The sequence below is a fragment of the Macaca thibetana genome, chromosome 15 (assembly GCF_024542745.1).
Source record: "Macaca thibetana thibetana isolate TM-01 chromosome 15, ASM2454274v1, whole genome shotgun sequence".
NCBI classification, from domain to species: Eukaryota; Metazoa; Chordata; class Mammalia; order Primates; family Cercopithecidae; genus Macaca; species Macaca thibetana.
The window spans coordinates 3297530-3323622 of record NC_065592.1 but is presented as its reverse complement, the minus strand read 5'-3'; the positions used below and the strand labels follow the sequence as shown (position 1 = coordinate 3323622).

The following is a 26093-nucleotide window of genomic DNA, read 5'->3' as shown; positions in this document are numbered from 1 at the left end:
CCGCCTTCCCATTCCTGCTTGTCCTTCTCAGAAGGCCCAGGAGGTCTGTCCAGGAGTTGGCCAGGGCACCTGCAGGAAGCCTGGCTCTCCCAGCAAGGGGAGAAACCCACACTGTTTCTCGAAAGCATTTGGGGTGCAGGCTCTTGGAGCCCTGCCAGCCTGCGTGTGAATCCCGGCCCCGTGGTATCCAGCTGTGAGCCCGGAAAGAGCTTTGATTTTTGGTGCCAGTTGCTACTTCTGCTGTAGAAGGGGCCTGGTCTTGCTGGGGGTTACAGTGCCTGGCACACTAGTACTGGGTGAATCATTTCTTTCCACCCCAAGCGAAGGAACCTTCACCGGAAGCTGCCAATCAGGTGGCTGCAGAGCTCGGGATTGGAAAAAGTGGTTTTGTTGGTGCAAAATGCCTTCCCAGGAGGTCAGAGTGTCACTGTGGCCTGGTCAGCCAGTGGCCAGGTAGAAAACACCCGGGTGGAGGATGCTTGGTCTCTGGGCACCTGCTGTGTGCGGTGTGGCCGTGGTGGCTGTGGTCGGAGATAGTGGCCTTTTGAGCAGGCCCAGGGGGTCACTGTGGCCCTTGGCTCTTCTCCAGCCCCCTCGTCAGCTCCATCAGTGTGAGCAGGGGATACTGAAGAGGTCCCCCCCTTTTTTGCCTTTGTTTTGAGGAGAGGCGGGAAGAGCTGCAGGGACCTTACCTGTCTGGGTGAGACTGTGTCCTTGGTCTGAAATGCTCTCCCAGGCTGCCTGGGTCTGGGCTGGGCATCGAGGCGGGGGCGGCTAGGATGTTGCCTGCTGATGGCAGAGTCAGAATTGCACATGGCGTCTTCCAGGAGCTGGGAGAAATGAGGGTAGGCTGTCACACCCAGCACCTCCAGGAGGATGTCCAGCTGCCTGCTGGTTGGTGGGCTTTAGCTTTGGACGACCTTGTGTCTGAGGCCTGACCTGGCCACCCACTAGCTCCGTGACCTTGGGTCATCAGGTCATGCAAGCCTCAGTTTCCCCAGCGTGTCAGCCAGGCTGATACACACTGGATCTCTTGGTGGTGCGTGAGGATGGCATGAGAACCGTGTGGAGAGGGCACCTGGTCGGTACTCCTTTCCTCCCCGCCTTCTCCCCGTCGACTGCCAGCGCTGGTTTCCAGAGCCTCCTTTCTGAATGTTTAATTGATTGATGAGTGAATTCAGAGACTCCTAAAGGTGCTGCCTGGTGGGCCGGGCCTGGCACTACCTGGGGAGGGACTTGCCGGCTCCGGGGAAATCCATCTCCCAGGATGGCTCCGGCTCCGGGGAAGTCCATCTCCCAGGATGGCTTCAGTTCACAGACGCGTTTGAGCGCCTGCTGTGTGCTGTGTTCTGCTCCAGGGCAGGCCCCCGGTGGGGACAGGGCAGACACGGCCCCTGCTGCCCTGCTCCCGTGAAGTTGACTTCCCAGCAAGGGGTGAGAGAGACACCTGGCTGACGTGTGGGACATGTTGGAGGTGTACCGGCTCGGCGGTGGCCTGGCATAGCTCCTGGCAGCCCCGTAAAGCTGTCTGGATCAGGCACCGGTAAGTGAGAGGAAGAGACCCAGAGAAGTTGCCATCGGCCCCAGGATCACACAGCAGCGGCAGAGTTCCTACCAGCCCTGCCCCTCTCCATCTCCCAAGCGAATGTCCCTAACCACAGCCCCAGCCTGCCCCGTCACTTCCCGACTACAAGCGGGCTGGGGGCGTGGCTTCCCCTTAAAAGAGGAGGAAGGAGGCTCAGGCGGGAAGTGACTTGGCCCTGCAGCCGGCCTGGGAGGGACGGGGTGTCTCCTGTCACCCGGTCTGGCTGTTTCCATTGAGTCACCTGCCTTGTCTTGGGTGCGGCCAGGGGAGGAACAGGTTGATTCTCCTCCTCGTGCTGAGCTGAGCGGAAAGGTCTGTGACAGGACCTCCTGTTTATGCAGAACCTGGTCTTCAAGGGCGCCCCGGTTAGAAAAACATGTTTAAAAACATGCAGCGTCCGAGGAGTTCAGATCACCTGAGGTCAGGAGTTCAAGACCAGCCTGGCCAACATGGCAAAACCCCTGTCTCTACTAAAAATACAGAAATTACCCAGGCGCAGTGGCATGTGCCTGTAACACCAGCTACTTTGGAAGCTGAGGCAGAAGGATCCTTTGGGGATCCTTTGAACCCAGGAGACGGAAGCTGCAGTGAGCCGAGATCGTGTCACTGCACTCTGGGCCTGGGCAACAAAGTGAGACTCTGTCTCAAAAAAACAAAAAAAACAAAAAACCCAGGCAGTGTCAAATAGAAAGTCTCACCTACTCAGACTGGGGAGACTTCAGGAACAGGAAGGCCTGGGGCAGAGACTGGGGTGGGAGCCTGGAGAGTTCTGAAGGAAGCTGGCTCCTTGGGGCAGGCCCCGCCTCTGAACAGCGGCCAACATGTTTTCCATTGAAAAAAATAATAATAGAGAAAGAGAGAGAGAAAGAAAAGAGCGTTCCTGGCAGGAAGAGGGTAGGGCAGGGCAGGGCAGACAGTGCACTGGGGAAGTGCTTCCACAGGGCAGAGCTGGGCATGGGGACCCCCAGATGTGGGCAGCAAACTGGAGACCCCACGGGAGCCGGGACTGGCCTCGTTCCTCATTCCCTGCACCTGCGATGGGCAGTGGCGGCCCCTGGTGCCCACTGGGCAGTTCCAGGCCGGGCCGAGGGACTGCACCCTTTTGCTGTGGGGAGGGGACCTTTCCTGTTTCATGTCTCGTCTATAAATAGTGAAAGGATGTGGCTTTGCAGAATCGATTGGGTGTCTAGCTTGCCTTCCTCAATAATGCAGCGATGACAGCTCATGCTCAGGACGCTGCTGTTACCCAGCCTCGTAAAAGCCCTGGCAGGCGGCCGCCCACCCTCCAGGTGTGCCAGTGCCGTTTCATCCCCAGCGCACCGGTGGGAACGCTGTGGCTGCGAGGGCGTGGGGATCTGAGGCAGGCTGGCGTCAGCTTTCACCTTCATGTGCAGGCGTCTCCAGAACTTTCCGGATCTTTCCCGGGGCTGAGGAGGAAATACCAGCAGCTTTCACGAGCGGCTGGCTTTGGGGCATCACACCTGTGGGCCAGGATGCTTTTGATGGCCTGGAGTTTCCCAGGCAGCACTGGGGCTTTCTTCCGTGGGACCCAGAGCTCCGAGGGGATGCGAAGCAGGGCTGGCTCTGATTTGCTGTGCTCCCCACACTGTCTCCTCCCTGGGCCTCAGTTTCCCCATCTGTCTGTAATTCCCTTCCAACGACAGCCAGCGGGACCCTGCGTCGGGCTGAAGGCGTGGTGGTGGCTGTGGGCCCTGCGGCAAGGCCTGCACTGGGCTCGGTGGTCTCCCCAGCTGGGGATGGGGCAGTGGCTGCAGGGGTAGGAGGGCGGAGGGAAGCCCTTTTTCTTTTCTTTTTTTTTTTTTTTTTTGAGGCGGAGTCTCGCTCTGTAGCCCGGGCTGGAGTGCAGTGGCCGGATCTCAGCTCACTGCAAGCTCCGCCTCCCAGGTTTACGCCATTCTTCTGCCTCAGCCTCCCGAGTAGCTGGGACTACAGGCGCCCGCCACCTCGCCCGGCTAGTTTTTTGTATTTTTTTAGTAGAGACGGGGTTTCACGGTGTTAGCCGGGATGGTCTCGATCTCCTGACCTCGTGATCCACCCGTCTCGGCCTCCCAAAGTGCTGGGATTACAGGCTTGAGCCACCGCGCCCGGCCGGGAAGCCCTTTTTCAAAGTTGCCTGGTTGGGTTTTCCTTGTGGCCCTGCCCCACCCCACCCTGCTCCCTGGGAGCAAAGGGAGCTAAGGACTAGATTTGGGGGATGCATCTGTATATGGGGGGATTCTGGGGAGGGACTGGGGGGCTCTGATGTGCTGGGGGTACACAGGGGAGGCTTTGCCTCCGACACCCACACTTACTCATGTTACAAAATTTGCCTTTCTTTTGTTTGTTTGTTTTTTGAGATGGAATCTTGCTCTGTCACCCAGACTGGAGTGCAGTGATGCAATTTTGGCTCACTACAACCTCCGCCTCCCACATTCAAGTGATCCTCCTGAGTAGCTGGGACTACAGGCGCACACCACCACTCCCAGCTAATTTTTGTATTTTTAGTAGGGACGAGGTTTTACCATATTGGTCAGGCCAGTCTCCAACTCCTGACCTCAGGTGATCCACCTGCCTCAGCCTCTCAAAGTGCTGGGATTACAAGCGTGAGCCACCGTGCATGGCCACGTTTTTTGTTTTTGGAGATGGGGTCTCACTCTGTCACACAGGCTGGAGTGAAGTGGTGGGATCATGGCCGACTGCATCCTCAAACTCCTGGGCTCAAGCGATCCTCCTGCCTCCGCCTCCAGAGTAGCTGGGACTACAGGTGTGCACCACCGTGCCTGACCAATTTTTAAATTTTTTGTAGAGGTGGGATCTTGCTATGTTGCCCAGGCTGAAAATGTGGCTTTTGAACTAAAGCGTGCTGTTCATTGGCATCTAACACATTCACAAGTTCATTCAACCATTGTCTAGTTCTAGGACTTTCTCACTGCACACAACAGAAACTGTACCCAAATACCGTCACTCTTCCCTGACTGCCCCAGCCCCTGGCAACCACTAACCCGCTTTCTGTCTCTATGAATTTGCCTCTTCTGGACATTGCCTCTGAATGGAATTGTACTGAGGGCGGTCTTTGGCCCCCGGCTTCTTTCACTGAGCGTGATGTCTTTAAGGTTCATCCGTGCCATGCATGGACTAGAACTGCATTCTTCTGAGGACTAGATTTTAGCCGCCAAAAGCATCAGGGACTGGCTAGAGGGGGCCACCAGCATCCCAGTTCCCAGACAGTCCAGAGGAGGCGATTTTTGGGAGGGCATCCAGGGTGGTTTCCCGGAAGAGATGGTGCTCGCTCTGAGCCGGTGCGGCCACCCAGCAGCCACAGAGCCCCCTGGAGTGAGTCCTGGCATGTTCCCAGGTGAATCTGTAGGATGGTCTGGCATGCCTGCGGCCCCTGCCCAGCTCAGGACTCCGAGACAGGTTCACAATCTGTCCCCGGGCCTCACTCACGTCAGCCGCCAAGCTCTTCAGCATCCCTCAGCCCACAGGAGGCACATAATGGGGCCACGGTCACTCAGCTCCCACACGCCTGGTGCTGTAAGAATGCAGGGTAGATGGTCTTTATTGAGCGTCTACTACATGCTGGACCCTGGGGCATGGGTGGGCACGGCAGCTGCAGGCCCCCCTGGGCAGGGGAGGAGCACGCCGCTTCAGAACCAGGCCGCAGGACGGACGGGCTTGGCCACAAGCTGGGGGTGGACACTGCAGCCTCCATGGCCTCCTGCGTGCAAAGTCAGTGCTGTGGGACCCCACCTGGATGCCCCTGCCGTGGCCTTCAAGTGAGGCCCACCACAGAGCAGCTTCCACGCTGGCTGGGACAGGGTCCGCAGCAGGGAGCTCCAGACCAAAGGAGGGCAGGGGCTGGGGCAGCGGGGGGCGGTGAGGCTTTGGACGCATCCAGGGGCAGGCCAGGCATCTCAGCCCCCACCCGCCTGGTCGACCTGTTCCGGGGCTTTCTCTTCCCTGGACAGAGCTCGGTGTGGTTTTCTCCAGGCTGCTTCTCCCCCTGGACCCTCAGGGTCAGCTTAGAGTGACTGGCTATGCCCTGGCCGAGACCTTGGCCCGTGTGACACAGGAGAGGGCTAGGAGCCTGGCCCCTCACTCTGAGACACAGATGGCATCCTCTCTGAGTTGCCCTTGGGACAGGGAAGCGCCATGTTCCCTGCAGGGCACCAGGCCAGCCAGTGGTCCTTGACACCGAGGCCCCGTATGCAGGCAGCTGGGGGACGTCTCCCTGTCAGGCGGATGCGTGAGTGTTAGCATCGGGGTGCCTGGTTGCCCCAGTGGTGGTGGTGCAGGGTAGTTGGGCGGTCCCAGCATTTTGGGGTTGCTTTCTGTGTATCTCCGAGACCTGTGGAATTCTGGGAGGAGAAACTCCCCAGCAGTGTCCTCAGTGCACCCCCCCACCCTGCACCCATTGCCCCTGGGAGGGAGATTTCTGTAGAGGCCTCGTCTCTGAACCCCCAACTCACAGGCTCAGGGGCCCAGGATTGGGGGCGTCTTGCAGTCTACACTCCAGATTAGCTCAAACGGTTAAACAAGGCCCTCTCCGCATGCCCTCCCTAATGCAAAGCAGTGGCTTTGCGTGGGTCCCCAAGGGGTCTTGTGAACCCTGGGGGCCCAGCCCCTCCCACCTGGCTGCACCCCTTAGGCGGGAGATCCCATCCTGCAAGTCCCCAGCCCTCAGCCTCAGCTGCAGCCCAGACGCCAGGGCTCTCAGGGGCGGGGGTGAGGCAGCAGTTCCCTGAGGTCTGGCCTGTGGGGCTGCCCTGCTGTGGTTCCTGCAATTTCCTGGAAGGAGGTCTGGGGCCTGGTGTCCAGTGGGGCCTGTGGGGAGGGACTAGGGGGGCTCTGTGGGGAGGGAGTGGGGGGCTCTGTGGGGAGGGAGTGGGGGGCTCTGTGGGGAGGGACTGGGGAGGCCCTGTGGGGAGGGACTGGGGGGCTTTCTGGGGAGGGACTGGGGGCTCTGTGGGGAGGGACTGGGGGGTTCTCTGGGGAGGGACTGGGGGGCTCTCTGGGGGGGACTGGGGGGTTCTCTGGGGGGACTGGGGGTTCTGTGGGGAGGGACTGGGGGGCCCTGTGGGGAGGGAGTGGGAGGCCCTGTGGGGAGGGACTGGGGGGTTCTGTGGGGAGGGACTGGGGGGTTCTGTGGGGAGGGACTGGGGGGCTCTCTGGGGGGGACTCTCTGGGGAGGGACTGGGGGCTCTCTGGGGAGGGACTGGGGGACTCTGTGGGGAGGGAGTGGGGGGCTCTTTGGGGGGGGACTGGGGGTTCTGTGGGGAGGGACTGGGGGGCTCTCTCTGGGGGGACTGGGGGGCTCTCTGGGGAGGGACTGGGGGACTCTGTGGGGAGGGAGTGGGGGGCTCTTTGGGGGGGACTGGGGGTTCTCTGGGGAGGGACTGGGGGGTTCTGTGAGGAGGGACTGGGGGGCTCTCTGGGGAGGGACTGGGGGGCTCTCTGGGGAGGGACTGGGGGGTTCTGTGGGGAGGGACTGGGGGCTCTCTGGGGAGGGACTGGGGGGTTCTGTGGGGAGGGACTGGGGGGCTCTCTGGGGAGGGACTGGGGGGCTCTCTGGGGAGGGACTGGGGGACTCTGTGGGGAGGGACTGGGGGGCTCTCTGGGGGAGGGACTGGGGGGCTCTGTGGGGAGGGACTGGGGGGCTCTCTGGGGAGGGACTGGGGGACTCTGTGGGGAGGGACTGGGGACTCTCTGGGGAGGGACTGGGGGGTTCTGTGAGGAGGGACTGGGGGGCTCTCTGGGGAGGGACTGGGGCCTCTCTGGGGAGGGACTGGGGGGTTCTGTGGGGAGGGACTGGGGGGCTCTCTGGGGAGGGACTGGGGGCTCTCTGGGGAGGGACTGGGGGGCTCTCTGGGGAGGGACTGGGGGGGGTTCTGTGAGGAGGGACTGGGGGGCTCTCTGGGGAGGGACTGGGGGGTTCTGTGAGGAGGGACTGGGGGGCTCTCTGGGGAGGGACTGGGGGGCTCTCTGGGGAGGGACTGGGGGGCTCTCTGGGGAGGGACTGGGGGGCTCTCTGGGGAGGGACTGGGGGGCTCTCTGGGGAGGGACTGGGGGGCTCTCTGGGGAGGGACTGGGGGGCTTCTGTGGGGAGGGACTGGGGGGGCTCTCTGGGGAGGGGGACTGGGGTCTCTCTGGGGAGGGACTGGGGGGCTCTGTGGGGAGGGACTGGGGGGCTCTGTGGGGAGGGACTGGGGGGCTCTGTGGGGAGGGACTGGGGGGCTCTCTGGGGAGGGACTGGGGGGTTCTGTGGGGAGGGACTGGGGGGCTCTCTGGGGAGGGACTGGGGGCTCTCTGGGGAGGGACTGGGGGGCTCTGTGGGGAGGGACTGGGGGGCTCTGTGGGGAGGGACTGGGGGGCTCTGTGGGGAGGGACTGGGGGGCTCTGTGGGGAGGGACTGGGGGGCTCTGTGGGGAGGGACTGGGGGGCTCTGTGGGGAGGGACTGGGGGGCTCTCTGGGGAGGGACTGGGGGGCTCTCTGGGGAGGGACTGGGGGGCTCTCTGGGGAGGGACTGGGGGGGGTTCTGTGAGGAGGGACTGGGGGGCTCTCTGGGGAGGGACTGGGGGCTCTCTGGGGAGGGACTGGGGGGCTCTCTGGGGAGGGACTGGGGGTTCTCTGGGGAGGGACTGGGGGGCTCTCTGGGGAGGGACTGGGGGGCTCTCTGGGGAGGGACTGGGGGGTTCTGTGGGGAGGGAGTGGGGGGCTCTCTGGGGAGGGACTGGGGGCTCTCTGGGGAGGGACTGGGGGGCTCTCTGGGGAGGGACTGGGGGTTCTCTGGGGAGGGACTGGGGGGCTCTCTGGGGAGGGACTGGGGGGCTCTCTGGGGAGGGACTGGGGGGTTCTGTGGGGAGGGAGTGGGGGGCTCTGTGGGGAGGGACTGGGGGGCTCTCTGGGGAGGGACTGGGGGGCTCTCTGGGGAGGGACTGGAGGGCTCTCTGGGGAGGGAGTGGGGGGCTCTCTGGGGAGGGAGTGGGGGGCTCTCTGGGGAGGGAGTGGGGGGCTCTCTGGGGAGGGACTGGGGGGCTCTCTGGGGAGGGACTGGGGGGCTCTCTGGGGAGGGACTGGGGGGTTCTGTGGGGGAGGGAGTGGGGGGCTCTGTGGGGGGGACTGGGGGGCTCTCTGGGGAGGGACTGGGGGGCTCTCTGGGGAGGGACTGGAGGGCTCTCTGGGGAGGGACTGGGGGGCTCTGTGGGGAGGGAGTGGGGGGGCTCTCTGGGGAGGGACTGGGGGTTCTCTGGGGAGGGAGTGGGGGGCTCTCTGGGGAGGGACTGGGGGGCTCTCTGGGGAGGGACTGGGGGGTTCTGTGGGGAGGGAGTGGGGGGCTCTGTGGGGAGGGACTGGGGGGCTCTCTGGGGAGGGACTGGGGGGCTCTCTGGGGAGGGACTGGAGGGCTCTCTGGGGAGGGACTGGGGGGCTCTCTGGGGAGGGACTGGGGGGCTCTCTGGGGAGGGACTGGGGGGTTCTGTGAGGAGGGACTGGGGGGCTCTCTGGGGAGGGACTGGGGGGCTCTCTGGGGAGGACTGGAGGGCTCTCTGGGGAGGGACTGGGGGGCTCTGGGGGAGGGACTGGGGGGTTCTGTGGGGAGGGACTGGGGGGCTCTCTGGGGAGGGACTGGGGGGCTCTCTGGGGAGGGACTGGGGGGCTCTGATGTACTGGGGGTGCCCAGGAGAGGCTTTGCCTCTGACACCCACACCTGCAGTTCCCAGACACACGCAGCAGCCAGGCCCCATCGGGGTCCTCACAATCACAGTCTGCGAGTGCCCAGTACCGAGGGCGTCTCTGGATCAGGCCAGGCCCAGATGCTGCCCGGACCCTCCCCCAACAGAGCCTACCGCCGCGGTGGGGACCAGTGGCCACAGAACACTCACAGGCCTCGCCTGTGCGGGGCTGTTCCGACCGCTGGGCCCGGCGGGCGCTGTTCTCACTCAGCGGGGGGCCCGCCGGCTGCTAGGGAGCTTGTTGAGACTTTCCCCCCAAGAAATCGTTGTGTTGTTGCTTCTGCTCCGCCTGGCGCTGAGGTTGGCGACAGGCTCTAATCGGCAGGTGAGAGTTTGTCATCAGACCGTCGTCCCTGTCTACACTGTCCCCTGGTCTGGGCGTCCGTTGTGCGTCTCTGAAGGGCTTGAATTGGTTGTTTAAAGCTGGGTAAATGCCCCCTTGACGTTCTGTTGACACTGTCAATTTGCTGAACAAACTTCCACAGGTAGCACAGGAGGCCAGCCTTGCCCTCGCCTGAGCTAAGGCCCGGGGAGGCAGGTCCTGTGTTGAGTCAGCCTTTTTGTGAGTGTAGCGGCCCGGCAGGATGCACCGGGTTTGAGAAGCGGACTCCTCGTCCCCCACCACATCCCGAAAGCCCTCAGACGTGGAGGGCAGGACGAAGCCGATGGTCGCCCTCGTGCCGAGATGACAACTGGGCACAGAGGCGGTGGCTCCCGGCCTCCTGCCCTCTTCCCCATACTGGGGTCACCCAGCGTGACTCATGGCCTGAGCCACAGGCACCTGCCTGGGGAGCCACGGCGGGGAGACCCGGCTTTATTAGAGACGCGTTCGTGCCTCATCAGGTCCAAGGGAGGAGACTGGCACGTCCCTCACTTTCCCTGAAACAGGTTTCCCTACAGCCCAAGCAGACAGGTTAAGGTGCATTTGCAGATAAATGCCTTAGTAGGAGGCTGGAGCTTTCGGCCCAGAATTTTCCCTGCTGTAGTCCCACGGTCACTGAGCCTGCCCGGGGGCCCGAGGAGGTGCCATTGCCCCACCCAAGCCTCAGATGAGCGTCCTGCCCTCAACCCTGTGGGAGGCAGCAGCTCAGGCCCCGACCCTGGCCTGCCCTCTCTGAGGCCCCTGTGGCCGTGGCAGGGCAGGGACCGGGCTTGCCAAGCCGTCAAGTGGGCACAGAGACTATCTGGGAAGGAGGTGGGCGGTGAGAGCTGACTCCCCGCAGCCGGGGGATGGATGAGCCGTGTGCGGCACAGCAGGGCCACGCGGCGGGGCCCCCACAAGTTCCGCCCGGTTTCAGCTATTGACGAGCGGAAACACAGTTACTGGAAATGAGAGAGGTTTGGGGGAGCAGCCAGGGCTTGAACACGTGTGGTTTCCCTGACGGCTTTTCAGTAAGAGATGCTGAGTTCAGGCTGGGAGCTGGCTGGTGGGCGGAGGGGGCTGGGCCAGAGTCTGCCCCCTGGGCCTCCACTCTCCATCGTTACAGAGGGACCTGGGTTGGTCCCAGCTCCCAGGGTGCAGCCCCTGCCGGTGGACCCTCCTACTTCCCCTTCAGTGGTCAGAAGGAGGCTGGCTTCATTCCTGTCTGACGAAGGGCCAGGTGGGGAGGCCAGGCGGGACTGAGTGTCCAGGGTCCACGTGGTGGCGGGGCTCAGGCCGTGATGAGGTCCTGTCCTGGCAGCCTCCAAAGTCTGGCCCAGCACAGAGCTCTGCAGCTCTCTGGTGGGGCCTGGCTGGGCTGTCAGCAGCCCTGGGGCCAGTGGGCACTGGGAATGAAGGTGGAGGCAGGTGGGTGGCTGCAGTCCAGGCCGGCCACCCCCTCCAGACCTTCCCCCTTCCAGGCGTGGGGTGGCGCTGGGTTGACATCTCAGGCTGTGGGCCTCTTTCCCCCATGTGGGCTGTGTGACCCTGGGCCACCGCCACCTCTCTGAGGTCCCTTCCTCCTTAGGAGATGGGAGGCGGCTGGGGCCATGAAGTGTCCCCCAGGGCTCCTGACAGCGCCAGCTGCCGTCCTTGCGGCGACTGTCTCGAGTTGTTGCACTTTCTTTTGAGTTGGCAGCAGAGTCGTGGCAGCCGTGGGACATGTAGCTGGGTCTCAGGCGGCACGCCCGGCTCCCCCGGGGGTGTGTCATCTGTGTCATCCACCCTGGAGCCCCTTCCTGGTGCTGTGGAGGCCCCTCCAGGAAGGTCTCTCCCAGAGGCCAGCCCCAGCCACAGGCTCTGGGGAGACCGTGTGGGATTTGCACGAGGTTGTGATCTATTTGATCCAGGTCATGTGTGGGATTTGGGCGGGGTCCTGCGGGATTGGGTGAGGTAGTGCGAGATATTTGGGCGAGGCCACAAGGCACTGGGCGAGGCTGGGCATTATTCAGTGCCTTGGAGGGACAGAAGTTTTAGAACCTGCCAAGTCCAGCCCAAGAACCCCCAACTTTCCCCACATGGAAAGGTACCCCAGACCGTCCCCGACCTGTGCTAGCAGTCCTGGGACACCCTGGTGTCCCCCAGGTTGTGGCACTGCAGGCCCCTGCCCCGGGGGGGGGGCCCTCCTCATGGGCCCCTCCCAGGGCTGCGGGCACCTGCCTGGATCCCACTTCCCAAGTGTGTGGTGCCCCAGGCGCCCGGTGACCGCGCTGGGCCTGGGCAGAGTGAGGCTCTGAGGGGGTGCCAAGGGCACAGTGGGCCTGTATGTGAGCCGGACTGGGCGCTGGGACTGGGCAGGCGAGGAGTGTTCCGAGAGGAGGATTCCTGGGCTCGGAGGCTCCTCTGTGCCTCGTGTGGTCGGAGAGCGGGGAGCCGGCAGGTGTGATGGGGATGGGGTGACCTCTGGGGCCACCACGGAAACCGCCGTCCATCTGTGGCCGAGTCGGGAGGCAGCGCAGAGGTGTCCTCATGGTTTCCCGGGACGGGCGGGAGGAGGCACAGGATGGTGGTGTCTGCCCCTGGGAGGCCAGGAGTGCACCTCTGGCAGTGTGAGCTTCGGCTTCGTCCCTCGTCCACCAGTGCCGATGCCCCACGGGTGCCGTGGGTGAAGGGGCGTCGGTGCCCTCCTGCTGGGCGGGAGGAAGAAAGAGGAGCGGGAGTCTGGGCCTCTCTCACCCAGGGCCCTGCCCCCACCACCCTAGGGTTTTGTGTTTCGGTGGAGCTGTAAGAACGCTTTGTCTGCTCCAGACTTCCCGGTCCTGGAAGATCAGGTGGTCAGGCAGAGCATCCAGACCGTCCGGGCGGGGCTGGGGGTGCAGGGGACACGCGCCTTCCTCCTCTTTCCCAGGGAGCTTCTGCCGCTCCTGCGCCACCCTGGGAAGCTGCCCTGCCCTGCCCCGCTCTGGCCTCCATCAGCAGGAGTGGTTCTGAGCTGCCTTCAGACGCAGGTGGTGTGCTGGGCACACCTGCCCCGTTTTCTCACCTGTGAAAACGGGCCCATTACACGCCCCCAGGACGGTTGTGGGGTCCCACGAGACAGAGCTTGGAAAGCCCGAGTGTAGGTCAGGCCAGGAGGGGTGTGGGCTCAGCATCCTCATCCCTGGGCTGGTGTGTGCCGGGCAGATGTCTAGAGGTCCTGCCCCTCCCTGCAGCATTCTTAACAAGGACGCTGGACGTGGAGCCAGCACCCCCAGGTGACTGCTCCGCTAGCTGTGGGGCTCTCTCCAGAGGAGAACAGGAGGCCCTCCGGGCAGCCCCTTCCCGCCGCCCCCAGCGACAGGATCTGTTCGGAGCAGTGGTGGGAAGTCGCCAGAAGCCTGTCAGGCGCTGGCCTGGAGCGCGGCCTGTGATGCCCGACTTCATTCGTGGAGTGTGGGTTGAGCCTTCCAGCAGCGCTGCTATGGGCCTGTCCGTTGCCTTCCCTGCCCCTGAGCCATCATGGGGTGCAGGGCTGGACTGGGTCTTCTTGGGAGCAGAGGCCCGGCGTGTCGTGACCATCGGGGCCTCTCCAGCCCAGGAGGCTTTTCCACATGGATCCCTAGGGGCCGTTGGGGTGACCGGCATCGGGGAGGCCCAGGGCAGGATGCACATGCCTGCTTTTGGGGGGCCCGTGTGGGAAATGCCCGCGGTGGAGCAACGGGTGGGGCTCCAGCCGGCGTTTTTCATACTCCAAACAGCCTGCGGGGCACTTTGGTGACACCTGGCTCCTGGTGTCCCGGAGCCTGTTGGGCTGTGCCTTGGCGTTTGGGGGAGGGGCTGGCCACATGCCCCCCAGAGCGGCCACCCCAGCTCTGCCGTCTCCACGGGCCTCTGATGTGGGCAGCCGTTCCCACGTCGGGTGAGGGCGCCTCTGTGGGGCATTGTTTTCCCGGCTTCGGGAAAGGTGACTTCCTGGGAGGACAGGTTCTGTCCCCATCCCGCCTCCCACACAAAGGGTTTCCCTGGAGCCAGAGGAGGAAACCTGGCCTTCCTGCACTTCCTCCTCCAGCACATTTTACACTATCCGAGGATGCAACTGGGGGAAAAGATTTGCAGACAAAAGAGCCGGGGGTGCCGGCAACAGCTGTTTGGGCCGGAAAGCCGGGCCCCGGCTCAGACTCCGGCTGGGTCCCTGCTCTGTGGCGGGCCGGCCACGACCCCCGCCCCACCGGACTCAGCCCCCTGCTGCCTGCTGTCTCAGGAGTGGTGGCTGTTTGGGGCTAGCCCCTTTTCTGGGCCCCTGCCTCCCTGAAGTCTCCACTGCCCCTTTCCTCCTTCCTGGGGCCCTGGGAGGCAGGGCAGGGCCCCCGCGCAGCTTTCAGCAGCTCCAGCCCAACGGCTGCAGGGGCTGAGGAAGGCCACAGCTCAGGTGGGACCACAGGTGGTGGCTGGAGGCAACCATCCCACATTGCCGCCCCCAAACTGGTGGTTTTGTGCCCCAACGGTGAGCAGGCCTGGCGGTGCTGGGCTCCTGTGGGTCCCCTCGGCCCCCTCCGTGCCTGCATCCCTCTCTCCTGTCCAAGGTGGGGAAGGAAGCTGGGAGCAGAAAGGGAAGAAAGATCCGGTGGCTGCAGGGCACCTTTCAAAGCCTCCCGGCCACTGCAGAGGCTCCAGCCAGCTGTTTGAACAGGGCTTGGGACACGGTCCTGGCAGGTTTGAGGAACCTGGGGACTTCGTTGCTGTAAATCTTTGTTCTGGGGGATTTGAGGAGGCCAGGGAAGGGGCTGTGAGCAACGAGGTTCCAGCATCTTCCCAAGGCTCCTGCATCCCCCAGGGCTGGGCTGCTTGGCCGTTCCAATGGGAGAGGACCCCAGGTGGGGCTCCCAGCCCCCTACCCAGCTCATTTTTTTTTTTTTTTTTTTTTTTGAGATAGAGTCTTACTCTGTTACCCAAGCTGGAGTGCAGTGGCCGGATCTCAGCTCACTGCAAGCTCCGCCTCCCGGGTTTACGCCATTCTCCTGCCTCAGCCTCCCGAGTAGCTGGGACTACAGGCGCCCGCCACCTCGCCCGGCTACTTTTCTGTGTTTTTTAGTAGAGATGGGGTTTCACCATGTTAGCCAGGATGGTCTCCATCTCCTGACCTCATGATCCACCGGCCTCGGCCTCCCAAAGTGCTGGGATTACAGGCTTTAGCCACTGCGCCCGGCCATCCCAGCTTATTTCTTAGCAGCCAGTGCCTCCTGGAAGGTGGGTGGTGCCCACTGGGATTTGGGAAACTTGGACTGGCCTACGCCCGAGGGAAGGGCTGAGGTCTCAGGACTCCCCCTGCCCCAGAAGCCTTGGTCCGGGCTGGAGTGAGCTCGTTGGCCTCATGGAAGCCTGCCTCGGGAAGCAGTCACCCCCCTGGGTCTGGCCTTGTCTCCCCATCTCCAGTAGGGGGTCACAGTGTCCCCCCTGGCCAGTCCACATATGGCCCCATTTGCTTGGGCAGGCCGATGGGCGGGCCTGTCTGTGTGGCCCAGGTCACCTGGTGTGGGGCCCACTGTCAGTGGTGTGGGCAGAAGGTGGCTAGCTTTGCTGGGTCTTAGCAGAGTATGGCAGGATCTGGGTCTGGGGAGAGTGTGGGGGTGCCCCACCATGGCAGGAGCAGGCACAGTGGGAGCTCTAGACTCCCCTCTGGGCAGAAAACCCCTTGAGGCTGGGGGCAGGTCCTGCTGGTGAGGGAGGGGTCCCAGGGGCAGGGGCACCCTCAGGCCGGCTGCCTAGCGTTTGGCTCCTGCAGGACGTGGCCACGGGCTCCCTGGGAGCAGCAGCTGTTGGGGGTGTCTGGGGAGGAGAAGACCCCCCTTTATTGCCCTGTGAGGGGCCACACTGCTGCCAGGGAACCCTTGGGCTGCTGTGGCGGGACGATGGGCTGGGATTGGCATCAAGGCCCAAGGAGGGCAGGTGGGGCTGGACCTGTGACTGCTGGGGAAGAGGTGGGGTGTGTTAATACGCTGATTTCAGCCAGGTGGCTCCTCCCTCTCCCTTCCCAGGGAGCCGGGTGTGCAGGGTCGTTCCTTCTGCTCTAGGAACTGCGACTCCTGTGCACTGGAGCGGCCCCCGCACTGTCCCTGCCCATCCCCCACGCTGTCCCTCCCTGTCCCCCCCAATGTCCCTGCCCATCCCCCATGCTGTCCCTGCCCATCCCCCACGCTGTCCCTCCCTGTCCCCCCCAATGTCCCTGCTCATCCCCAACACTATCCCTGCCCATTCCCGCATGGTCCCTGCACATTCCCCACACCCCCACGCTGTCCCTGCCCATCCCCTGCAGTGTCCCTCCCTGTCCCCCCCAATGTCCCTGCCCATACGCCACACTGTCCCTGCCCATTCCCCAACCCCCACAAAGTCCTTACACATTCCCTGCCCCCCCGCGCTGTCCTTGCCCGTCCCCCCCACTGTCCCTGCCCACCCCCACACTGTCCCTGCCTGTTCCCCTCTGTGTCCCTGCCTGTCCCCCTCCGTGTCCCTGTCCGGCCCCATCACTGTCCCTGCCCATCCCCCTACTGTCCCTGTCCATCCTTGCACTTTCCCTGCCCATCCCGGCACTGTCCCTGCCCGTCCCCCCACTGTCCCTGCCTGTACCCCCACTGTCCCTGCCTGTACCCCCACTGTCCCTGCCTGTCCCCCCCACCGCCCCTGCCCACCCCCCACCACCCCCGCCCACCCACCCCCCACTGTCCCTGCCCATCCCCCCACTGTCTGTCCATCCCTGCCTTGGGAGGTGCTGTCACCTGTTGGAACCGTGGGAAGCACCCCCGCCCGCCGCCGCCCAGGGTCTCTGGTTCCTGTTGCTGGTGCAGCGAGGGCCACAGCACCCACCCCCCCCCAGCTGGCTTGGGTTCAGCTGACCCCGTGCCCCCACCCTTCTGTTCAACCTGAGCCTGTACCCCCATCCCTGGCCCTGCATGACCATAAACTCCTTGAGGGGAGGAACTGAGTGAGTCCTGCCCCCACTGAGTTCCTCTTGCCCCTCCTTCTCATTTTGGGGCGGAGGGAACTGTCATCTGTCCCCTAGGGGCGGCAGATGGCTGCTTAGCTTAGAAAGGAAAACAGCACAATTTAGAATTAGTCCTGGGTGAAAGGTCGCGGCAGCATCTGCCTCCCGCTGCTTTCTGGAGTCGCATTTCTATGGAGTGGGCCTGGCAGGGAGGGTGGGAGCAGCACAGTGGAAATACTGAGGCGGGAACCAAGCAGAGGCGGTAGCGGTGGAGGTGGTGGTGGTGGCACAGCAGGTGCCGGGGCCACTTGGCACCCTCCCCCCCCAGCCCTCCTGGAGCCCCCGCCCGCTGCTTACCTGCGGGGGCCCAGACAGGACAGGTTAGCCCTGCACTGCCAGGCCACTGAGTGTGGGTGATGGGACAGGCAGGTACCAGGTGACCCTAAGAGGGAGGCACAGAAGAGGAGTCTGTGGGGGCACACCTGGCGTGGGCTGGGTCTCCGCCGTGGGAGCCCGAGAGCTGGGTGGCTTGGTGGACAGGGCAGCTGTCTCATCCAGTCGGGGGAGACTGGCGTTGCCTATCTCAAGACCCGCTTTTTAGCCCCAGAGGGGTCTCCCCACCGCCTGACAGGAGGAGATAAGGGGACGGTGGAGGGTGGGGTGCGGGTCACTCATGGAAGCGCTGAGGATCCCCGTGGGCGAGGCGGCTGTTGGGTGCCACCTTACTTGGCCAAGCCCTGGCACCCGACTCACGGTTCACACCCGCCCGCCCGCCGGGACAGCGTTGAAGACAGAGTGGCCTGGGTACTGGGGGTGTGGCCAGTGCCAGGGCCATGAGGGGTTTGGTCACAGGCTGGTGGTCCTGGCCATGGCCAAGCTGCTGGCCTGAGGTCCCTCCCACCTTCTCAGGGACGTCTGGGTGCTGTGCGGAGGGCAGGTGTCAGATGTCTGTAGGCGCTCCAGCTCTGTGGCCAGGTGGGAGAGAGGTGCAGACCGGCGGGGGGCACAGGCTGGAGGCTGCCCACAGCAGCAGCGGGAGACTGTGCCCAAAGCTGCCCCCCACACCTGGCTCAGAACGTTCTCCAGGCTCGGCCGGTTCCCTGCCCCTAGCACATCCTGCAGCACCTCCAGGCCGTGGCTGTGGGGCTGGGGCGGGGGCCTTCCCTGTGGTGTCCGGTGCCCAGGCTGGGAGTGGGGGCGGACAATGGGCCCTCTCAGCCTGCATTCCCCCACGGGAGCCTCCTCAGGCCTCCGGCTGGGGCTCCTGCCCCACCCGCTGGGAGCAGCTGCCGCCACGTCCGACACCTGCTCCCAGCTGCCCTTTGTCCGAGCACCGACGCCTGATTTATGGGGCGTGTTTTCCTCTTGCTGGCCCGGCGTGATACAGCCTCGTTAACTGGGATGCGTTTGGTTGGGCAGATTCTCCCACAGTCCTCCACGTTGGGTGGGGAGTGGGGCCTGGTGTCCGGGCAGAGCGTCGTGGTCCATCTGGGGACAACCTATGTCCGGTGACCTCAGGACACTTGGCGGGAGACTGCTCTAGGGGCTTGGACCACCACTGTGTCCCCCTGGGGTCCCCCCTGGGCAGCTCATGTGGAGTCCCCTAAAGCTGTGGGGTGGGCCTCCCCTGCCCCTCTCCCCGTCTTGCCCAGCAGGTGAGCTTTTCCCACTCCTTGGAGCCTTGAGGGCCCGGGAGGCAGGGGACTGGCTTGCATGGGCCAGGCTGAGGAAGCTCCAGCCCCTGCTTTGATGGCCCAGCGCCCTGTGTCCTGCACCCACCCCCTGCCGACTTCGTCAGCGGCTGGGAAAGAAAAAAGGGCCTTTTCTCCAAGCGGGAGCCGTGGCCAACTCCTGCCTGACAATGGAGCATTTATGTGGAGGGAGGGCCCCTCCTGAGGCCACAGCCCAGCCCAGCCTGTGGGCTCCACGGGTTCCCAGCAGCAGCTCTGCCTCGGGGACCAGCCAGCCTGTAACTGGATCTGAGTGCAGTGGGAACCACGCCTGCCCTCCCCACAGGTGCCCGGAGAGGCAGGTCTGTCGCTGCAGCCCCGGAGTGACCGGCCACACAGGATGGGGGAGGGGGAGCTTCATTCCAGGGCTGTGCCCGTCACTCACTGGGCTGGTGGGAGCCGTAGCAAGGGCCGAGTGAACTCCCCAGAGCCCCTTTGGAGGGGGTGACATGTGTTTTCTTTAAGCCAGTTGGTTTGGGACTTTTGGCTTCTGGCAACAGATGGTCGGCCAGAGTGGCCCTTTTGCGTTCTCTCTACCCAAGCCGTGGCCACGGGTAAAAGCCTTCAGGGAAGACAGATGTCTCCTGGGCCTTTGGGACAGGGGCGTGGCTGGCTGCTGAGAAACGCACAGGAACCGCGCCCCCAGCCTCCACAAGCCCCTCAGGGTAAGGCCCCCTCCAGGCCACTGTCACACATATCACAGGTTTGATTGGAGACACTGGGGTGGGAATAAGCGGGAGAGGAAGCGAGGACTTGGGGGGCCGGTGGGGGTCCCGTGCGAAGCTGGTAGCTTCAGGGCCGGTCCTGGGGCAGGTGGCCGCCGCAGCCTCCCACCCAGGTAGGCTCTGGAAGGCAGGACGGTTCCCCCTGTACATCCCATCTAGAGGAGGCCACGCCCACCCAGGGCCTGAGCTGTGGGGCCGCTGCCTTCCCAGGCCGCTGGGGCTGCTGGGGGCTGGTGGCATGTTCTGCTTCAGAGGCTTCACTACTGGGAAGAGCGGCGCCCGGCGGGTCCCAGACCTTCCCCCGAAGCGTAAGGCCAGGAGGTGACTGGGGCCAGAGATTTATGACCACAGCAGGTGGCTGGGGGGGCAGGCTCTGCGCCCGTCACCACAGGGAACAGGTGAGACCAGGCCTGGGCGGAGATGCAGGACCGCTCCCCTGGCTCCCCTTGTTCTGTCTGAGCCTGGACTGTGTGTCCAGGGTGAGGAGCGGCCTTTCGCCCACCCTGATGGGGCTGCAGAGACCTGGCAGAGGGGCGTCCTCCTGGCACCTTGGTTTCCCTGGCTGTAATGTGGATGCTTCTGCTCCCGGCCGATGTGCCTGGATGTGTGTTATGAAGACTCGATGTGGAAAGAGAAACGTGTCCAGGGGCTGAGCATGGGCAGGGAATGGGCCGACCTGCATCCCCAGTGTGGTCTCAGCGTTAGGTGTCCCATCAGAAAGCCTTCTTGGCCGGGTGCGGTGGCTCACGCCTGTAATCGCAGCACTTTGGGAGGCCGAGACGGGCGGATCATAAGGTCAAGACATCAAGAGCATCCTGACCAACATGGAGAAACCCCGTCTCTACTAAAAATACAAAAATTAACTGGGTGTGGCCGGGCGCGGTGGCTCAAGCCTGTAATCCCAGCACTTCGGGAGGCCAAGACGGGCGGATCACGAGGTCAGGAGATCGAGACCATCCTGGCTAACATGGTGAAACCCCATCTCTACTAAAAAATACAAAAAACTAGCCGGGTGAGGTGGCGGGCGCCTGTAGTCCCAGCTACTCGGGAGGCTGAGGCAGGAGAATGGCGGGAACCCGGGGGGCGGAGCTTGCAGTGAGCTGAGATCCGGCCACTGCACTCCAGCCTGGGCGACAGAGCGAGACTCTGTCTCAAAAAAAAAAAAAAAAAAAAAAAAATTAGCTGGGCGTGGTGTTGGGTGCCTGTAGTTCCAGCTATTCAGGAGGCTAAGGCAGGAGAATTGCTTGAACCTGGGAGGCAGAGGTTGCCGTGAGCCGAGATCACACCACTGCACTCCAGCCTGGGCAACAGAGCAAGATTCCGTCTCAAAAAAAAAAAAAAAAAAAGAGGCTTCCACGTAGGAAGGGGCACGGGAAAGTGATCCACGCTTTCCACAGCTGCCATCATGTTGACACCTGAAGGTTGGAAAAACCACGACCTTCGTTACTGCCCAAGCAATGCCTGTTCGCTGTAGCAAAGCCGGAAAGAAAAGCAGATAGGCCTGCAGACCCGGAGGCCCTACGGAGCTGATGTGCATGGCTTCTCTCCATGGCTCTCTGCGGGTGTAGACCCAGACCCCTGCCTGGGCTGTGGAGTCCAAGCTGGGTCCTGCTGGAATATCCTAGTATCTAGCTTGTTCCCCCAGTTAGCAGTCGTTTTTCTTTCTCTCTCTCTCTTTTTTTTTTTTTTTTTTTTTTTTTTGAGTCTTGCTCTGTCGCCCAGGCTGGAGTGCAGTGGCGTGATTTCGGCTGGCTACAACCTCTGCCTCCCGGATTCAAGCGATTCTCCTGCCTCAGCCTCATTTAGTGACATTCAGTACATTCCCAAAGTTGTGCAATCACGGCATCTGTCTAGTTCCAGAGCATTTCGTCAGCCCTAAGGGAGCCCTGCTAAGCAGCCATCTCGCCCGTGCCCGGGGTGTGGGGGGAGGCAGCTGTGCCCATGACAGGTGCCCGGTGCTGACTGGTGGGGGCGCTGGGGAAGCAGGTGGGAACTAACTGCCCTGGCACATCTGCCAACAGCTGTGGCGGGGCCTTCGTGGGCCCGCGATGCCAGGACCCCAACCCGTGCCTCAGCACCCCCTGCAAGAACGCCGGGACATGCCACGTGGTGGACCGTGGAGGCATGGCAGACTACGCCTGCAGCTGTCCCCTGGGCTTCTCTGGGCCCCTCTGCCTCACGCCCCTGGACAACGCTTGCCTCACCAACCCCTGCCGTAATGGGGGCACCTGCGACCTGCTCACGCTCACGGAGTACAAGTGCCGCTGCCCGCCCGGCTGGTCAGGTGAGGGAGGACCCACAGCCCGAGGGGTGGGCAGACCCAGGCCCGCCACCAGCTGCCCATGCAACTCGAGGTACTTGGCGGGATCCAGGCCCAGGTCTGTGACCCGGAAGTAATTGGGAGCCCCTGACCCAGGGTCCCCGCCCCGCTCCTAGCCCCAGAGTCACCTCGTTTTCAGCTGCTTGCTCTGGCCCAACCCTTGCTGTCCCTGCTTCTGCGAGACAAGGGGAGCCTCTGTGTCCAGGCTGCCCCTGCCCCCTTCCTCCTGCCATGCACTGACCCTCACCTGTTAGGGTGAAGGGTGTCTGGAGGTGTCAGCTCTGGGAGGAGACGGCCCGGGCTCAGGCCTCTTGGGACCTGTGGTCCTTCATCTACCAAAGGTGACCGGTCTCACAGCAGGTCCTGAGGATCAAATGTGATAGCACCTAGGCTGGCACTTCCAGGGGGCCTGAAGGGAGGGAAGGCCTGGCCTCGGGGAGCAGTGAGGCCAGCACAACCCTCTTGTCCCCTTGTCCCCAGGGAAATCATGCCAGCAGGCTGACCCCTGCGCCTCCAACCCCTGTGCCAACGGTGGCCAGTGCCTGCCCTTCGAGGCCTCCTACATCTGCCACTGCCCACCCAGCTTCCACGGCCCCACCTGCCGGCAGGATGTCAACGAGTGCGGCCAGAACCCGGGGCTCTGCCGCCATGGAGGCACCTGCCACAACGAGGTCGGCTCCTACCGCTGCATCTGCCGCGCCACCCACACCGGGCCCAACTGCGAGCGGCCCTACGTTCCCTGCAGCCCCTCGCCCTGCCAGAACGGGGGCACCTGCCGCCCCACGGGTGACGTCACCCACGAGTGCGCCTGCCTGCCAGGTAGTGCTACCCGCCGGCCGGGGTGCACAAGCCCCTCCCCGGCTGCCAGGCCCGAGGGGCGGGGACGGGGGCACCTGGTGTAGGGGGAGCCCTGGGAGGGCCCATGGCGGGGAGTTGGGAAGGCAGGGTGGCGAGTTCCCCAGACTGCAAGTGGTGGTGTGGCAGGGGTGGCGCGTCTGGAGCGGGGTGTGCGCTGGGAAGACACTTGCACAGGGTCTGGGTGCCAGCCTGTGTCTTTTGAGTTCCTTGGAGCTCACATTCGAGCTGTAGGACGCCCTGCCTCCCCCCAGTGCAGGCACCCTGACTTGCGCAACCCCTGGGGTTTCCCCTGCAGTGGGGCTGGGGCTGGAGAGGGTGTGGGAGCTGCGGGTTGCACTATCACTTCCCTGAACCGTGGCCCTTCCTGCTGTCCTGCTGGTCTCCTGTGGGTGGGGGTGACAGGTAGGCACAACCCCCTGCCTGTGCCTCCAACGGCTCCCCGATCCCTGTGTTGTATGTAGGAGCCTCTGTGCTGTAGTTCTTGTTTGAGTAAATTTTGCAGCAGCTCTAGAAATAAGGAAGAGTTTGAAAAGTCTGAAAACCTCCAGTCTTGGCCAGGCACGGTGGCTCACACCTGTAATCCCAGCACTTTGGGAGGCCGAGGCAGGCGGATCACGAGGTCAGGAGATCCAGACCATCCTGGCTAACACAGTGAAACCCCGTCTCTACTAAAAATACAAAAAAAAAAAAAATTAGGCCGGGCACGGTGGCTCAAGCCTGTAATCCCAGCACTTTGGGAGGCCGAGACGGGCGGATCACGAGGTCAGGAGATCGAGACCATCCTGGCTAACACGGTGAAACCCCGTCTCTACTAAAAAAAAAAAAATACAAAAAACTAGCCGGGCGAGGTGGCGAGCGCCTGTAGTCCCAGCTACTCGGGAGGCTGAGGCAGGAGAATGGCGTAAACCCAGGAGGCGGAGCTTGCAGTGAGCAGAGGTCCAGCCACCGCACTCCAGCCTGGGCGACAGAGCGAGACTCCGTCTCAAAAAAAAAAAAAAAAAAAAAAAAAAAAAAAAAAAAAAAAAAAAAGAAAAGAAAAAAGGAAACCTCCAGTCTCAGCTGCACAGAATGGCTGTTAGGTGGGAATGGAGAGGGCCTTCAGGCAGGGGTGGGGCCGGGGGGTGCACAGGGTCCTGGCTGACCCACGGGTGACCCAAGGGCTGCTCCACCCCCTTGGAAGCCCCAGGCTGGCCTGGCCTCTGCAAAGGGGAAGCTCCCTGGCTGCCCAGTCAGCTGAGCCCAGCCAACTTCGTGCAGACGCCAGACGTGTGCGTTTCCTGCAAGTCACTGGGCGAGCGTGGGGTGGGGACAGGCACTCCCTGGCCGGCTTGGATCTCTGCAGGGTGGGGCGCAGAGTCCTTCTGCTGATGGGGGCTCAGATGCCTTCCTAGCAGCCATGGGACCCTAGCTGCAGTCACATGGGTTGAGGGGCCGAGCTCTCGGGGGGCTGTGGTTCAGGCTAGGGCAGGTGGGGTGTGTGCAGCCTTGTCCAAGGCCACCTGTGTGCAGAGCTGACACCCTCCCACCTTGGGCAGGGTGGGTGAGAACCTCCTGGTGAGGCCCAGCGGCAGGGTGCTGGGCCTGCTCAGAGCCACTGCCTGTGCAGGGGCAGCTCAGGGCCCTGGGGAGTGGGCAGGGAGGGAAGGGGAGGGGCTGGCGGGGTTTACTTACTTGAGAGTGGGCAGATCTCACAGGCTGGGGGCTGGGCCACCCCTTCGGTGAGGGCTGTGCTCACTGCCTGCTGTGGGGTCTGGCCGTTTCAGGATGAGATAACCATCCGGGGGCCTCCGCAAATGACTCAGGCCTGCCAGACCCCAGCTTCACGCTCTCCCAGGTGGCCCCTGCACCCAGGCCCCCTGAGGGGCCCTCAGCCGCCTCTGGTGGTCAGGGAGCCCAGGAGACAGCTGTGTGTGGAGTCACGGGGAACAGAGACGCGGGCAGCCCTGAGCTTTGCAGGCCGGGGAGCTGGCTGGGATTTGGAGTCGCACAGCCTGCCTGGCATGTCAGCACTGTCTCCTCTTAGGGTCACTGGCTGAGGCTGCGTTGCAGAGGGGCCAGCTGGGGTCCACGGGGCTCTCACTGGCTTCCCCGCCCTCTTTCCCACCTGTGTTCCTCAGCCAGCACTGTGCAGGACAGCCCCGGGGTCGCAGGCCCAGCCAGGGGCCCCACCTACCTAAGAGCCGGGGTGCAGGGTCCCACACATGAGTGGGGACCGGGACTCAGGCTCCAGGCTCTGATTTTTTTTTTTTTTTTTGAGACAGGGTCTGTGTCACTCAGGCTGGAATATAGTGACGCACCCTCAGCTCACTGCAGCCTTGACCTCCCAGGCTAAAACGATCCTCCTGCCTCAGCCCCTCAAGTAGCTGGGACCACAGGCGCGCGCCACCATGCTTTGCTACTTCTTGTATTTTTTTTATAGAGACAGGGTTTCGCCATGTTGTCCCGGCTGGTCTTGAACGCCTGGGTGCAAGCTGTCGGGCCGCTTCAGCCTCCCAAAGTGCTGGGATTCCAGACGGGAGCCACCGCGCCGGGGCTGGGCTCTGATTTTTGGGTGCTCCCCAAGCCGTTTTGCATTTTGGATTTTGGTTGTCTCTGGCTGCCTGCCTTTGCTCCGGTCCGGTGGACGGACGGGGACGGGCAGGGTGGTGGCGGTGGCGCAATGTCTCAGAGGGAGGGGCCGAGCAGGTGGGAGCTCCAAGGGCAAGGGGAGTTCAAAGGCATCTCGGGAGGGCAGCAATTAGTAACCGGCTGCAGGTTTGGCTGTTGCCGAACGCGCCTTTCTGGGTTGATGATTGAACCAGCGGGAGTTGAGTGGATTAATAGCTAACTGGCTGCCCTGGAGGCCTGGGTGGGGCCACGCCTCGGGGGAGGGGGCCCCGGCAGCTTGTGGAGAAGGTGGAGGAGGAGGTGGGCGCCAGAGCTCTGCCCAGGAAGGATGGGCCATCTGAGTCTCTGCAGCGTCCCCAGGGCTGCCGGGGCCCAGCCTGCCCCAACCAGCAGCCTCCCGGCCCCATGTCCCCTGCTGCTCAGAGCCCAGGCCCCAGTGTCAGCCCCCAAAGATGGGGTACATGGCCCCCCTACTGAGACATTGTAGGGAGCTCTGAGCATGCAGGTGGCACCCAGGTGTGGGAGCTGCCGGAAACTCCAAGAGACACAAGGGTTTTTATGACAGAATCTGGAACCCTGTGTTCCTGAGTCCCTGTTTAGCCAGCCCTGTCCAAAATGATTCTTTAGAGCAGGACGTGTCCCTCTGGGCACTGGAGTGAGGCAGGGGACAGGCACAGATCCCAAGGGCCCCAGGGCAGGGCCGTGGAGGCCAGGCAATTGTGTCCAGAGCAGCGTGTTGGGGGTCCAGGCAGGAACCGGCTTGGACCTCAGGGAAGAGGCTGACCCAGCACCTCTTGTGGCAGGCTTCACCGGCCAGAACTGCGAGGAAAATATCGACGACTGTCCAGGAAACAACTGCAAGAATGGGGGCGCCTGTGTGGACGGCGTGAACACCTACAACTGCCGCTGCCCGCCAGAGTGGACAGGTGCGTACACGGGTGGCCGCAGGGCGGGGCAGCCGGGGCGGGGCTACTACTCACTTACTGAACTGCACTCACGGGCAGAGTGCGGAGCAGCCAAGACCCTGTCCCAGGCCAGGCAGGCTGGGGTTGGCCGAGAAGGAAACATGATGGGGGGCCCCACTCCCTGTGGCCAGGGTCTGACGCCCCTCACCTCGGGGGTCAGCATAGACAGGGCCCTGGTTGGTCTGTGTGGGCTGTTTGCAACCTGGCCCCAGGCAGCCCCTGTGCCCAGTGGGGTGTCCTGGCATTGAGGGCC

At 63.4% G+C, this 26093-nt stretch overlaps 2 protein-coding genes across 2 annotated transcripts in view; both read left to right on the top strand.

Annotated features, from left to right (window-relative positions):
• The window catches only part of DNLZ (DNL-type zinc finger), a 314112-nt gene that overhangs the window by 116223 nt on the left and 171796 nt on the right, over positions 1-26093 (top strand). The window lies entirely within an intron of this gene.
• NOTCH1 (notch receptor 1) overlaps positions 1-26093 on the top strand; it is a 54292-nt gene that overhangs the window by 3979 nt on the left and 24220 nt on the right. The window contains exons 3-5 of the mRNA XM_050759665.1: positions 21112-21374; positions 21891-22229; positions 25679-25801. Coding sequence (XP_050615622.1) covers positions 21112-21374; positions 21891-22229; positions 25679-25801 — 725 coding nt within the window. The remainder of the gene's footprint in view (positions 1-21111; positions 21375-21890; positions 22230-25678; positions 25802-26093) is intronic.